Source organism: Cetorhinus maximus, chromosome 12 (assembly GCF_964194155.1).
Source record: "Cetorhinus maximus chromosome 12, sCetMax3.hap1.1, whole genome shotgun sequence".
In the NCBI taxonomy this organism is placed as follows: domain Eukaryota; kingdom Metazoa; phylum Chordata; class Chondrichthyes; order Lamniformes; family Cetorhinidae; genus Cetorhinus; species Cetorhinus maximus.
The window spans coordinates 52,642,917-52,658,236 of NC_135890.1; the positions used below are offsets into that span (position 1 = coordinate 52,642,917).

Consider the following 15,320-nt stretch of genomic DNA (forward strand, 5'->3'; position numbering starts at 1 on the left):
GGGGTGGGGGGTGCGCGCAAGAGGAGATGCCCTGTGGGGAGGGGGGTGCACGCAAAGGCTGCCCTGTGGGGAGGGGGGTGCACGCAAAGGCTGCCCTGCAGTTGAAGGTAGTGCACAAGCATGTGCGGGGTTGGAGGGGGGGAATATGAGGGAAGTGGCCACACATTAGGGAAACCTGTATAAAGTGACCATTCCTGTACAACTGAGACAGTTCAGGCACAGCCACATTGATGTGACTGGAGTTGGGCCTCTAGCTTATCTGCCCACTCAATCAATGCAGAGGCATCAAAGTGCCACCAAGTGCTCCAGAGCTTTTCGTCCCTTGGGCACAGGCTGCAAACTAATGACCGTTTTAGTGGACGACAGAACAGTGCATATGTTGTACAATCTCCTTGCTAAAGCTGGCTATGGAGCAGTCACTTCGGGAGGTGCTCACTGCCCCTTGCAATGTCAGCATCCCAGTTTGGACCAGTCTCCCCCATGGTTCAAGCTAACAGGGCAGCCTTGCAGTGCAGGTTAGGAGAATGCCTGCACCTGAGCTGAGAGCACAGCATGCAGTCCAATGGGCAAAGCTGTCACCAATCGGTCAGGTGGAGTGGGGCGGAAGGGGGATGGGGTTTTGGGCAGCCATACAGCGCACTAATCTCTGGCCATCCAAGTGGTGGCCAGCACTCTCCAGAATGCGTTAAGGGGCCTTGAGGCCAACAGAGGTTCTTAGTACACCCATGCCAACCCAGACGTCTCTCTCTTTCATCCTGTAGGAGAAGTACATCAGGAGCATGTAGCCTGGCGAACTAGATGTATGCATTGTGGCGACTGAGGTGCCTGGCTGCGCAGAGGGAGGGGCAGCACCTCAGGAAGAAGGGGCGGCTGGGGCTCCCACACACGCTGCCAAAGAGTCAGAGGAAGCCGTCACTGGTCAGAGCCTTGCTAGATCCAGGGTCTGTAGACACCGCCTTTCATTCCTGCAGATGACCGAGAACCAGTGTCGCTGAAGACTGCGAATGTCTAGGGAACTGGTTGGTCACATCTGCCATTTACTGAAGGATTTGGCGCTACGGGGACATGGAGGGCATCCACTGCCAGTGGCCGTGAAAGGGACCATGGCGCTCAATTTCTATGCCAGTGGCTCCTTTCAGGGCTCCACAGGCGACCTCTGTAGGATCTCTCAAGCCTCCACACACAAATACAACCATGAGGTCACAGGTGCCATCATCACAAGGGCACACAACTTTGTGCATTTCGCCCGGGACCAGGACAGCCAGGATGCAAGAGTGATTGGATTTTCCCAGATCTCGGGTTTCCCACAGGTGCAGGGTGCCATTGAGTGCATTCACGTGGCGCTGAGATCTCTGTTACAACACATGGTGAACTACACCAACCGCAAGGTATTCCATTCGCTGAATGTGCAGCTTGTGTGCGACCACCAGAAACAATTCCTGCAGGTCCGTGCATAGTTTCCAGGGACTGTGCATGACTCCTACTTTCTCAGTCAGTCACGGATCCCTAACATCTTCCAGAGCTCACAGAGGCTGCAGGGTTGGCTCCTCAGGGGCAAGGGCTACTCACAGAGGATGTGGCTGATAACACCTGTGCGGTGGCCTCAGACTGCAGCAGAGCGAAGGTATGATGAGGCTCACGCAGCAGCTCGTAACTTGGTGGAGCAAACCATCGGGATGCTGAAAATGAGGTTCCGGTGCCTAAAGTCTGGTGGAGCCCTGCAAAATAGGCCATAGGATGTCACACATCGGCATCACCTGCTGCGCCCTTTACAACCTGGCGCTGCAAAGGGGAGACGAGCTAGCTGAGGAGGAGACACAAGAGCTGGAGGTCTCCTCCAAAGAGGAGGATGCTGATGGTGATGGGGGTGAGGAGGTCCTTAAAGGCGAGGATGATGGCGATGAGGCCTTTGCACTGGCCAGCTAAGGCAGGTGCACTCGGGAAGCCCTCATATCTGCTAGATTTGTGAAGGATGATGATGACATGCAGTGAGGAGCCACCATAGATCCTCACATTGTATCCATAAACGTTTGACCCCAGCCTGGCTTATGGCAGCGCACATACCCTCTGTGATAATGCTTCTGTCATGGAGACGCAGTGGAGGCCCTAATAGTCACTCGATTGCAAGAGGATGATGATGACATGCAGTGAGGACACTCCATAGATCTTCACATTGCCTCTGAGAATGTCTGACTCCTGTCTGGCTGAGGGCAGCTCGCTTGCACTCTGTGACCAGGGCCATGAAACTTTAAAAGCATCTGATCGTTTGTCCACCTTCAGCACCTGAGCCCTTCAGAAGAACAGTGTCACTGGTCACAGATACTGAAGAGATGGGGGCCAGCCCCACCTTAAAGGTGCTGAGAGCTCACAGAGAGAATGATGGAACTCTGCGGCACCTGCCCACTACATTCTGGCTGCAATGACAAACACTGTTGAGGTGCAGGCATCAGTAATGTGTCCAGGGAGTGTGAGGCCAGACTAGCACTTTGCTCTGAAGGCTGCACAAAGTCCCTGCCGCCACCTGCTGTCGATCAGAAAGTGCGATGTGCTCATCAGATTGTGATCCTGAGGCTACTGTAAAGCTAGGCCCCATCGAGGTGTTGTCTCTGCGCTGGTGGAAGGTGTGGATGAGCGCTGTAATGGGACCTCCCCCAGATTCTTCCACCGAGGTTTCTTCAGGACTTGATTAGGGGCCCTGGGTCATGGACTCTGTCAGCTGCTTAGCAGATGTGCCTGTGAAAGCAAGGGGAGATAATTAGTGCATGGCAGTGGCCTGTGAAACAGGACACATCACACACAGCATGGTTGTTTGATGGATGAGGCACTGCTGATCCTCACTTGGTAGAGCAGCGCCGACCTCACCGTCAGCACAGGAATGGTCCAGATCCTCGCCGGCCAGCTGGATGGCTCTGTTTTCAAAGTTTGTGAGGACCTTGATTTCAGGCATTCCTCCACCGGTCTGCGACCTCGCCCTCTTGTTGTGTGCTAGCTTGTCCTGCATGAATAGAGACGGAGAGAGTGTAAGCAGGATACCTGCCAGGCCAGATGATAAGTATGCCTGGCCTGTGTGGGTGGTGAGTGGTCCCAAGGATGGGATGAGGACAATGAAGGTGTGTGTGACAGAGTGAATGGTGATGTCCCTTGAACTGGCAGTGAGTGAGATCCCTGTGGATGTGTGATGGGTTTGTGATTGTGTAAGTTGAGATTAATAAGAGTGACTTACCCTGGTGGAACGGAGGAGATCATTCATCCTCTTGCGGCACTGGGTGGCTGTCCTCTTTTGCAGGGCATTGGCGCTGACCACCGCTGTCACCGCCTCCCAAGCCAGATTAGTGAGGTTGCTGCCCATCTTGTGCCTTTCAGGGTCATGTCTTCTTTGCAGCAGTCATGGGCTGGAAGCACTGAGAGGTGTGCACGCGGCTGGACTTTAAATATAGCGCCCGGTGTGGTGAAGCAGCGAGGTGATAGTGTGGCGGGCGAATGAGAGCCCGCCTGCCATTGAAACGGCGTGTTTCTCGGGAATGCAATTAATGCGGTGGGTTTGGGATGATACGACTTGAAAAGCTGCCATTGTGGCCAGTATTAGAACGTTGTTTCACCCGCCCACTACTGCACTTAGTGCAGATCTGAGACAATTCTGCCCTCTGTTTCTCTCTCCACAGATGCTGCCTGGCCTGCTGAGTATTTCCAGCATTTACAGTACTTACTCCTATTATATGTTCCATGCTGGACATTTGTAAGTGTGGTTAGTTTCAATTTAAAACGAGAAAATATCACTCAATGCAAAGTGTAATTTTACTGTTAACAAAGCCCTCTTGTGTGGATAGAAATAACATGAAATGACTTATTTCCCTGGCCCTGATCCTAATATGTTCCCCCAACTCCATGAGCCCTTATCTTGCCTATTAACCTTTTGTGGTACCTTATCAAATGCCTTTCGGAGTCCAGGTATACTATATCTACTGGTTCCCCTTTATCTACCCTACCAGTTGCATTCTCAAAAAACCCTATTTAATTTGTCAAACAGGATTTCCCTTTAGTAAAACCATGTTGACTTGTTCTTATCATACTCTGATTTTCTAAGTGCATTGTTAAGATCTCCTTAATAATAGATTCCAGCATTTTCCCAATGACCAATGTTAGGCTAACTGGCCTTTAGTTCGCTGTTTTCTCTCTCCCTCCTTTCTTGAAAAGTGTTGTAACATTTGCCAACTTCAAATCTAATGGGACCATTCCCAACTCTAAGGAATTTTTGAAAATCATAATCACAGCTTTCACTATCCCGGCAGCTATCTCTTTTGGAACCCTAGGGTGTAGGTCATCAGGTCCTGGGGATTTGTTGGATTTTAGTCCCTTAAGTCGCTCCAATACTTTATCTCTGCTGATATTAATTTTCTTAATTTCCTCACTCTTTTTAGCCCCATGGTTACTGTCTATTTCTGGTATGAAACTTGTGTCTTCCACTGTGAAGACAGACACAAAATATTTGTTCATTGCCTCTGCCATTTTCATATTCCCAGTGATAATTTCTCCTGTCTCTGCTTCTAACCAACTAATATTTATTTTAGTTACCCTTTTCATTTTTATATTATTATAAAAGCTCTTATCTGTTTTTATATTTCTGAGAGAGCCCTGCTCTCTGTTTTTTCCCTTATCATCTTTTTAGTGACCCTTTGCTGGTTTCTAAAACAGTCCCAACGCTCAGACTTGCTACTGTTTATTTTTGCAACATTGTAATCCTCTTCTTTTAATCAAATACAATAATTACCTTCCTGAGGGAGCCACAGATGGCCCTTTCTTCCTGAGATTTTGTTCTTCAATGGAATGTAATTTTGTTGAACGTTTTGAATTGTTTCTTTAAATGTTTCTCACTGTTCATTTACTGCCATACTTTTTAACCTATTTACCCAATTAACCATAACCTGTTCACATCTCACATCTATGTATATGGCTTTGTTTAAGTTTAATTCTTGTATGCGATTGGAGTACATCATTTTTAAACTTAACGTGGAATTCATTGGTGTTATGGTACTATTTCCCAGTGGATCTTTTACTGTGACATTACTAGTTAACTCTGCTTCACTACACAATACTAGATCTAAGATAGCTTTATCCCTCATCAGTTCCACAATGTATTACTCCAAGAAACTGTCACAAAAACACTCTACAAACTCATCTTCTAGACCACCCTCGCTAATTTGATTGTTCCAGTCTATATGATTAAAGTCCCCCAGATTGCCTTTGTTGCTAGCTCCAATAATTTCTTGTTTAATGATGCCATGGATCACACTGGTGTCCAGGAGTCTCGACGTTCTGCAGCTGCCACACGTCACCTGCCTTGCCATCTTCTTTACGTGTTAATTAATTACCGAGGTTTCCATATTGCAGCATTCAATTGTTTTGTGAATGATTCCAGATTTTCAGCCTCCATTACTATTATCAGGGAGTCCATTCCATATGTTTATCCCTCTTGGTGTGATGAGAACCGCCTGATATCAATCTTGTGTATAAGTTTGCTTTTGACTCATTTGAACCCTCTCAAAGTAGCATCCTGCCTTTAATTCACATGGCTTTACCTCACTGAGCACATCTGTTATCTTTGTCAGTCTCCTAACCTCGAGAATCTCTAGAACATATAATCAGGAAAGTTAAATTTATGCGCTCTAATTTATCTTCCCATGTGATAGGAATGGTTGATTTTAGCAATGTTCACTTTGAACAATGGCTGTGTTTGTCTCCCACTGTTCAGCCAAGTAATAATTATGAGTTCTTCACACTTCTAGATGACCTTGGATTACTTGTCAATTAGGCTACCCTTACCAATGATCGTTCCGATAATTCAGCTACTTACCTCGATCGTGTCCTAATCTTCAACTGAAATTCTTACTTTGTATCTATCCCTTCTTCTGCCCGTTGTCTCATGTCGTACTTTGCAGAATATCCTACAACAAATCAGTCTCTAAACATATTTGACACCACAGGGTGGTATTCATGATTATTAATTGCCATTTCCTGGTTCAACTGTTCCACTCTTCTGACCCCTTCTCTCTGTGTCAGTGAAATAACTGGTGTTAATCTTGCTGTCATAGAATATTCTGTTAGATATGATGTGGGATTAATGTTCAATTATGCTTGTACTTCTGGCTCATAAAACTGCTGTCCATCACATCTGCCACATTGAGTATTCTGAAGCATTCATGCTTCTGGCAGCTCCACAGATTTACCTTGATTCCTCGGGCAGTCCGCTCCGCAGGCTGATATCTGTGCAGCCCACGCTGCATTCTTCAATGATATTCTAAAAGCCACGTAGCACAATGTTATTGAATGGAAGCATCAACTGTTGTCTTCCTGCTTCTTTGAAACGTATGTTTTCTGGTCTCTTGTCAAAGCTTTCTCCTGTCACTTTGATAAATCCTCTATATTATCCATCTTCTATCCTGAAAATACAGTTCCTAGCTCTCCTATAAAGGGAAGTGCTTTTTAGCTCACTTTTCTTTTTCAATTCTAATACTGAAGGCCCTCTGAAGAGTTTCCTTCCATGTCTCCACTCTACTGGACTATTATGACCAAAAGCAAACTTTATCCCCACCAGTTCTGAACTTCAATAAGTTTTTGGTTCTGTTGGTAGCCCTTTCAAGTTGAGGGCATTTGGGTTTATACCTGACCTATGATGCATTTTCAATCTCCCTAACTCTCAGTCCACTTTTCTGTCTCCAGTGCCTGAATTTCACGCTTGGCGTGTGCGCCAAGTCGGCGGGTCCAGAAGCGGACACGAAACGCGCTTCCGCCCACGATCGGCCCATGAATGCAATTTCATGCTGGCTGGCCAATTAACAGCCAGTGTGAAACATGCGCTGAGAAAGCCTCAGCACTGCCAAGGGCGACGGGAAGAGGGCGGGTGCTGACATAAGTGAGGGTGTGGGTGGGCGCTTCTAGCGAGCTCCCTGAGGCAGACAGCTACTGCGGAGCTGCCTTAGGGAGCTGCAGACCTGGACAGATTAAATGACAAGGAAAAAAATGCACCAAACTGTGTCTATGCAGCACATTCAAATACCTGACAGCAGAACTCAAAACACACCAGTCCCCAAGTATCTTTCTTTATTACATTTCAGCCCAGACATTTCATCTCGCCCTTGGATGAGGTTTTGTTAAAAATTGCCCTTGCAACAAGCGCAAAATCACATGGGCAATGTAAAATCATGGACAATAGGGTTTTTAATGGCTTGACCGGCCCTTTAATTGTCGGCGGGTGCTGCTCCGACTCCTGCGCGTGCCCGTTGACCTCAGATGCACAATGATGTCAGGACACATGCCCGACGTCTTTTTGCACAATTTCACGTGCGTTTGGGTTGGGCGCGTGTGCGCCCGATCAATGTAAGATTCTGGTCCTTGGGTATTTGCTTGAGATTACTCTTATTCATACAAATCCCCATGGTTGATAGATTGGACCTTTGTAAGGATACTGCAATTCTTAATTTATCTATCACTTTGAACTTTCTGGTCTAATCTGCAGTCGTCAGTATAGTTTTTAGAATGATTGCACTTCTGTTGATCTTACTACAACCATTGTAATTCTGCTCTTGAATGCTAAGGCGACTTTTATGTTATTGCCTTGGACATATGCAAAACCTTTGACAGATCCAGAGAAGGTACCATCATAAGCTTTGTTAATGGCTATCTAGATTTTTTGTGAATGTCAGTCTGTGCTGTCATTGATAATTGACCCTGTGACTGATTCTCCCATGAACTGAAGGGTTCCACAGGGCTATGTCTTGTCTCTTACTCTTCATGTCAATTAAGTCTAATTACCATCAAAGTGCATTCATTCTTTTGCCAAAGATTCCTCTTAACAGTCACTATTTTCCTTCCATTAATCACAGTCGCCACACTGCTAAGGTTGAGTCATTATAACTTGACCTCCATGCCTTTTCAGTGTGACAATGAGGCTGTTTTATTCTTCAAAGATTCACAGATTTGTCATGCCTCCCACAAGTTTAACCAACAGTCTTTACCTTATACCGTCAATAGCTTCATCCTTTGGCCTTGTCCATCTTTTAACTTTCTCAGCCTGACCAGGTCATATTTATCACCAGTCACTCATTGAGTAGACAATACTGGCATGAGTATAAAATAAGTTTCCCCACCTTCTGCTCCCATTCAGTGCATTTGCTTATTGGAGCAAGCATGCCCAAATAAACCCTCACAGCCTCAAGTGAAAAATCCCAGATTTTCTCAAATGCTAAGTTGACGCCCAAGAAGCGTGTTTTCCTATTTTGTGTGAAACATGTCTTTTCCCCCAACGTTCCTTCGCTAAGTTTTTGATATTGCTTCCCTGCCTGGGAAAACTCTTCTGACACTGTCATCACACTTTTGGGTGGGATACAAGATAGTTAGGAACTCTCTTCTCCTGCAGCACGAATCTCTGATTTCATTCCATCACGGCCGCCTTTCATTTGTTCTATTTTAGCAATACTATTCTGACCACTGGTCCTCTGAACTGTCTTCTTTGTGGCTTCCTACTTGCAGTGTTTCTTCCTGACATGGTCCACTGTCCCTTTACTTTCCCATTTAAATCAAGACTTACCAACCACACACTCTCTTCCTTTCATGTTCTTTCCTCAGGCTCCAAAACAAAGATCGCTTTTCCCAACAATTTTCAGACTTAAAAAACGCAAAGTTTTCTCTCATCCGGTCGTTGATTTATCTCATCCCTTTTATCCTATTCAAACTTGGCTTCATCCTTCACCCTGCTTTCTTAATTAAAAATGAAAGAAACCAAAGTTATTTTGAATAGGATCGTTACAAGTAGAAGGTACAGGCAGAAGTCTTTTCTTCCACTAGCCTGAATTTAAAGCAATTAGGCCCAAATGATAAGGGAAGGTTTATAAATGACTTATCCTCTTGCCCTCCCACTTTGAAATCTAATCTTTCTTGATGCTTTTATGGGTTGTGCAGCTTAATAAGAAGAGGAAAATACTTTTCCAAGGGATAGAAAAAACTACCCCAGCCCCTCTCCCTCCCCCCTCCTCCTGCCCCTCCCCTCCCCCTTCTCCTGCCCCTCCCCTCCCCTCTCCCTGCCCCTCCCCTCCCCTGCCCCTCTCCTCCCCTCCTCCTGCCCCACCCCCTCCTCCTGCCCCACCCCTCCCCGCCTCCTGCCCCTCCCCTCCCCCTCCTCCTGCCCCTCCCCTCCCCCTCCTCCCTCCCCTCCCCCCCACCTGCCCCTCCCCTCCCCTCCTCCTGCCCGTCCCCCTCCTCTCCTCCTTCCCTCCCCTCCCCACCCCCTTCCCCTCCCCTCCCCTCCCCTCGCTGCATCTTGGTTCTGATCCTCTTCTATCCATCTACAGCTGGGTGGTTATGGCCTGATGATGCAATTCCTGTGAGATGAGTGATGTTTGTGAAGTAACACTCTGTACCAGACAATGGTGTTTGCATGAATGGTCAGATTTTCCAGGACCTGTAATTGTTGCCATCAGAAAATTACAGCAGATATGGAAAGAGTTTAGCTTGGGCAGTAAGTAAGAGGCAAGAAGAAGTTGGATTTATATAGCACCTTTAGTGAAGTAAAAAGATCCCAAGGCACTTTGCAGGAGCTTGATCAAACTGAATTTGTCACTGAGCCACATAAGGAGAAATTAGGACAGGTGACCAAAAGCTGGGTCAAAGAGGTAGATTTTAAGGAGGAGAGAGAATTTCAGAGCTTAGAGGCAGCCAGGAAAGCATGGGGCGTGGTATTCTACTTTTGCAATCTAACAATAAATTTCTTTGACAAATGTTTGTTTAGATTCGGACAGCGGGATCACACATGGACACATGGGATACGCCATATCAAAAACTTACAGTGTGACTGAGGATAGATACGGTTGTGTTATTGCCAATGTTCCTGCCTTGGAGCTGATGGCCCTCTATGTTGCTGCAGCCATGCACGATTACGATCATCCAGGAAGAACCAATGCCTTTCTGGTGGCAACCAGTGCACCACAGGTATGGGTAATCTGCAACTGATGTTTCCATTGTGCCATGACAGATTCATGTCTTAGAACATGTAAAGTATATGCTTGTTTAATGTTTAACGTAAAACGTGCCTGGGGATATTAGCACTGCAGTAGCCGGAATGCTGGCTCTTTGTGGAGTAAGAATATAGGAGGAAAAAGCAAAGGATCCTTGACACAAGGATGCAAAGCTCACACATATTTGAAAGAATGACAAACTTTCTCCTTGAAATCACAGGGAAGGGAAATGGGTGGTTCACTGGATTAGAAATTGGCTTTTTACCTCTGGTACTTGGCTCCAAATCTTGCCCAAACTCACTTGGTTTGTTGACTGGAAGTGATTCACTTTCAACCCATTCCTGTCTCTGATTTGACACTAATCAGCAGTGTCACTCATACAGGACTCAAGTTATGTTTTTGTCCTTTCTTCCCCAGCCCAAAGTTGACATCGCCATTGTTTTAGGACTTGGCTATGTTCCATGCCAGAATAATTATCAGGTTGGAAAACCCTCCCCCTAATGTGTACATGTCTTGTCATTCCTTGACTAAAGTGCCAGTTGTGTTTCAGTGTTAGTACTCTTGCCTTTGAGTCAGAAGGTTGTGGGTTCAGGTCTCACTCCAAAGACCGAGGACATGGTCCAGGCTGACACTCCAGTGCAGTACTGAGGAAGTACACTGTCAGACGTGCTGCCTTTTGGATGAGGCATTAAACAGAGTTTCTGTCTACACTTTCAGGTAGCCATAAAAGATCCCATGGCACTATTTTGAAGAAGAGCAGGGAGTTCTCCCCGGTGTCCAGACCAATATTTATGGCTCAACCAACATCACTAAAACAGATTATACAGTCATTATCAAATTACTGTTTGTGGGACTTAGCTGTGTGCAAATTGGCTGCCATGTTTCTTATGTCATAACCGTGACTACACTTCAAAAGCACTTCATTGGCTGTAAACTTTTTTTGGGACACTGAGTTTCGAACGGAGCTATAGAATGGAAGTTTTGCTTTAAAAGCTGGACATTTTCTGACATTAGGTCACAGATCAGCCATGATTTCAATAAATGGTGGAACAAGCTGGAGGCACTGAATAGCATACTCCTGTTCCTATCTTCCTATTCGAGCCAGATCTGCACTACACCAACTATTCAACCTGATAGTGTGCACTGGAGGGTTTGAGCAAAGACTGAGCCCCTCAGGTAGACAATCTCAACAAACTGTGTTGACTACATATTACTAGAGACTGGCTGAGTCGTCATATGGGCGAGTACGGAAAGTTTGCGTTGTCAGCTGGCGTGCCACTTTGCAGCCATTTTCCTGGAGGTAGGATCGGCGGCTGAAGGGCTACCTGCCCACAAGCGGCAGGTAACCAATTCAGGATACTTAAAGGCCTATTGTTAGAGGCCAACTGGGATTTTTCGGTCAGCCCGCAGGACCTCTGAAACATGTGGGCCTCCTATTGGCCCCACAGCCCACTCACTGGAACTCAGGCTCTGAATTCTGGATTGACAACCAGAGGGATGCTCACATTTGGTGAGTGTGGTTGGGCTCCCCTCATCATGTGTGTTGTGGAAGCCTATAAGACCCTCCCACCTTACAGAACTAACCAGTATATTGGCTATTATAATAATATTTACAACTACGGAAGGAGCAATCACATCAGATTGTTAGTCAGCTTGCAGACCATGACTTCACACTATTCTCCAAAGAAAGCGTGTGACAATCTAGCAGGATTTTACAGGGGTGGTGGTGGGGATTGATGGCGAATGGTCAGCGTTCACTGTCATTACCCCTCTGAGACGAACCGCAAGTTACAGTCTGTTACTTTGGCACTCTGGCCTCCAACACAGGCTGTCCAAGCAGCTGAACACATTAAAGGATTTTCACAGACCCACAAACATGAAATGAAAAGCACTAAAATAAAATCACTTTCAAAATGTTTTACATAGACCGAATTAAAAATAATTTAATATATTCCTGTTGGAATATATTAAAATGCAGCAGCCAATTTGCACACAGAGAGGTCTCACAACAGCAATAAAATAAGTAACCAAGTCATCTATCTTAGGTGTCCATTGGAGGGGTAATGGGGTGGGCTATGCTGTTCAGGACAACAGGATACTCTCCTGTTCTTTGAATAGTCGCAAAGGGTCATGAAACCTCCAGTAGGCCCTCTTTACAGTTACTGTCTTTCATTAGATTATTATTTATCAGAAACCAATGTTAAAATGGGCAAGATTTCTGTAAAACTCTCATAAGTACATTGCTCAATGGGTTCAAACTCTTGTTTCTGAGTCAGAAACATTCAGGTCCCATTGCAGAGCTTGAAAGTTTATAAATCTGGGTGGATTCTTCAGTGCAGTACTGAGGGGTTGCTGGAGGTGTCATTTCTGGGATGCGATGTGAAACTGCCTGCCTGTTTAGGTGGATGCAAAAGCTCTCGTGGCATTATTCCAAAAAAGAGGGACGCTGCTATACCACTTTCCTAGCCAGCATATATCCCTCGACCACTGTTACCAAATTAACTTAATTTGCGTTCCGAAGAAGAGTCATATTGGACTCAAAACGTTGGCCCTGTTTCTCGCTCCACAGATGCTGCCTGACCTGCTGAGTTTTTCTGTTTTTATTTCAGATCTCCAGCATCTGCAGTATTTTGCTTTTAATTTAATTTAGTATTTGTGGGATCTTGCTATGCTGTTGTGGTTGCTTCAGGTAACAACAGTAGCTACACTTCTGCTAAACACTTCGGGCATCCTGAGGATGCGAAATGAACCATATAAATGCTAATTATTTCCTTCACCTTGACGGCGACTTGCCTTTATACAGCACCTTTAACTTAGTAAAAAATGCTCTCGGGCGGATCACAGGAACATTATCAAACTAAATTTGATACCAAGCCAAATAAGAAGATACCAGGACAAGTGACCATATGCTTAGTGGAGGTAACTTATGAAGAATGACAACTTGGACAAGGTGCTAGATAGCTGTCAGCATAAGTGAAAATTCAAATTGCCAAACTTCTACAGGAGTGAAGGACATCTATCTTCAGAAAAGGAAGGGAGTCAAATTGGGAAAGCGCCCTGCTCAGGGGTGATATGAACTTTGACTGTAAGTGTCAGCAGGTTGCTTTTTCTCAAAGGCACACCATGGGTCAGCCTAATCCTGTTAGATCGCTTTCAAGAGGGGTCGCTGGACTTGAATCAGGATCAGAATCCCTCCCTGAGCTTTTTTTTCCCTCCTCTTCCTAATCCAATATTATGGAGATTAAATAAAATAGCTGCACTGCTCTGGCTCAGTTACAGCACTCTCAGCTCTGTCAGAAAGCTGTGGATTCGAGTCTCACTCCAGAGATTTGAGCAAAATTGACATTTCAGTTCAGTACTGAGAGTGTGGGCTGCACTGTTGGATATGCTGCCTTTTGGATGAGACATTAAACTGAGCCACTATCTGCCCTCAAAGGTAGACTTGAAAGACCCTATGCGACTATTCAAAGAACAGGAGAGTATCCTTTTGTCCTGAACGGCATAGCCCACCCCATTACCCCTCCAATGGACACCTAAGATAGATGACTTGGTTGTTTATTTTATTGCTGTTTGTGAGACCTCTCTGTGTGCAAATTGGCTGCTGCATTTTAATATATTCCAACAGGAATTACATTTCAAAAGTACTTCATTGATTATAAAGCATTTTGGAATGTCCTGAAGTCATGAAAGATGCTATAGAAATGCAAATCTTTCTTTTGTTTGGTATTAATGAGCAGCTAACTCTCAGAGCGACTGGGGAAAACTCGTACAAAGAATACAGAAAGTTAGCAAAGTTAGCATGCGGAGACAGCAAGCAATTAGGAAGACAGATGGTGTGTTGGCTTTTATTGCAAGAGGACTGGAGTAAAAGAACAAGGAAGTCTTGCTACAATTGTATCGGGCTTTGATGAGATCACATCTGGAATACGTTTGTAGTTTTTGGGCTCCATATCTGAGGAAGGATAGACATGCCTTGGAGGCGTGTAAGTCATAACCTTCTACCCCACAACAGAGCACTGTTCAGAAATAAGAGTTATGAGATATCATGAGACAACAATCAAAAGCCCAAATTAAACACTAATGTCTTAATTAGGTTTGGTATGAATATCAGTTAACAATACAATACACCCAGTAGTCACAAATATGTTATAAGGCGTTACATGTAAGATCATCCAGCCAGTGGTCACCTCTTATCAACCCTCCTCTCCAGCAATTGGCCCAATCGCCTGGTGATGGCACAAATCACTCTTGCAATTGTTTTTATACCTTGCTTACCATGGTGGGCAGGATGTTTCATTGACAGATTCATACTACCCTATCAAACTCCGCCTTAAGCTACAATTGTCCAATGAGGCATCTAATTCTTTGTTCAAACGTGATATTAAAGAATCCTCCCTGATGTACATCTGTTTTTAAATTTCTTTCAGTAATTTGCCATCTCTTTTGGATGTTACTGATGCCTTTAGATCAATTTCAGCACACAAAACAGCAGCTTCCTTTCCTGGTTTCGCACGTTTCAGAATCACAATATAATTAAACAATCAGGGTGTCTCAAGTTCCTGACTTCTTACAAGTTGTTTCTTGGTGAATTAAAGACAGTTTATTTGGGAAAGCATATATTTAAAAAAACAGAGCTTCATATGGGGTTAATTTTTCTGTATTTCAAAAGAAGACAAACTCTGGCATCATCAATCAACATCGGTTTAAATCACTTGCAGTTCTCAAATCTCAGTGGAGCACTGAAGTCAGCTGAGTTAGCATTTTTTAAACATGGTCAGTCATGCCAGTCTTTAATCTTTGTGATTTCTTTGCATAACTATTCATGTCAGGCATTACGAGTCCATGTATTTTGTGTGTTTGTCAAAACGTGGGCCGGAATTTTTCACTCATCAGGTGCGCACGATTAGCGGGCTCGGGAGCGGACGGGAAACAGGCCCCTGACCACGATTGGCTCCCGACCACAATTTCACACTGGCTGGCCAATTAACAGGAAGAGGGCAGGCACTGACATCACTGCGGGTGCTGATGAGCGCTTCCATTGAGCCCCCTGGAGGCACACAGCTGCCTCAGGGAGCTGCAGACCTCCACAGAAAGAAAACGAACAACAAAAGTGCTGCAAAATATGTCCATGCAGTACAATCAAGCACTTAAAAGCATTCCTCATGGGAAAAACAGTTCCCAGATATCTCTTATTTTATTTCCCCTGGAGATTTCATCCTGCCCTGGGTTGAGTTTGAGCAGAAATGTAAATGCCACCTGGCCGATTGGCCCATTTGCCAACCGTATAAGTGGGCGGGTCACGAAAAGTTCCTT

General features: G+C 45.3%; 1 protein-coding gene across 1 annotated transcript in view; it reads left to right on the forward strand.

The window, feature by feature from the left end:
* pde3a (phosphodiesterase 3A, cGMP-inhibited) overlaps positions 1-15,320 on the forward strand; it is a 476,982-nt gene that overhangs the window by 438,186 nt on the left and 23,476 nt on the right. The window contains exon 12 of the mRNA XM_078553602.1: positions 9,782-9,981. Coding sequence (XP_078409728.1) covers positions 9,782-9,981 — 200 coding nt within the window. The remainder of the gene's footprint in view (positions 1-9,781; positions 9,982-15,320) is intronic.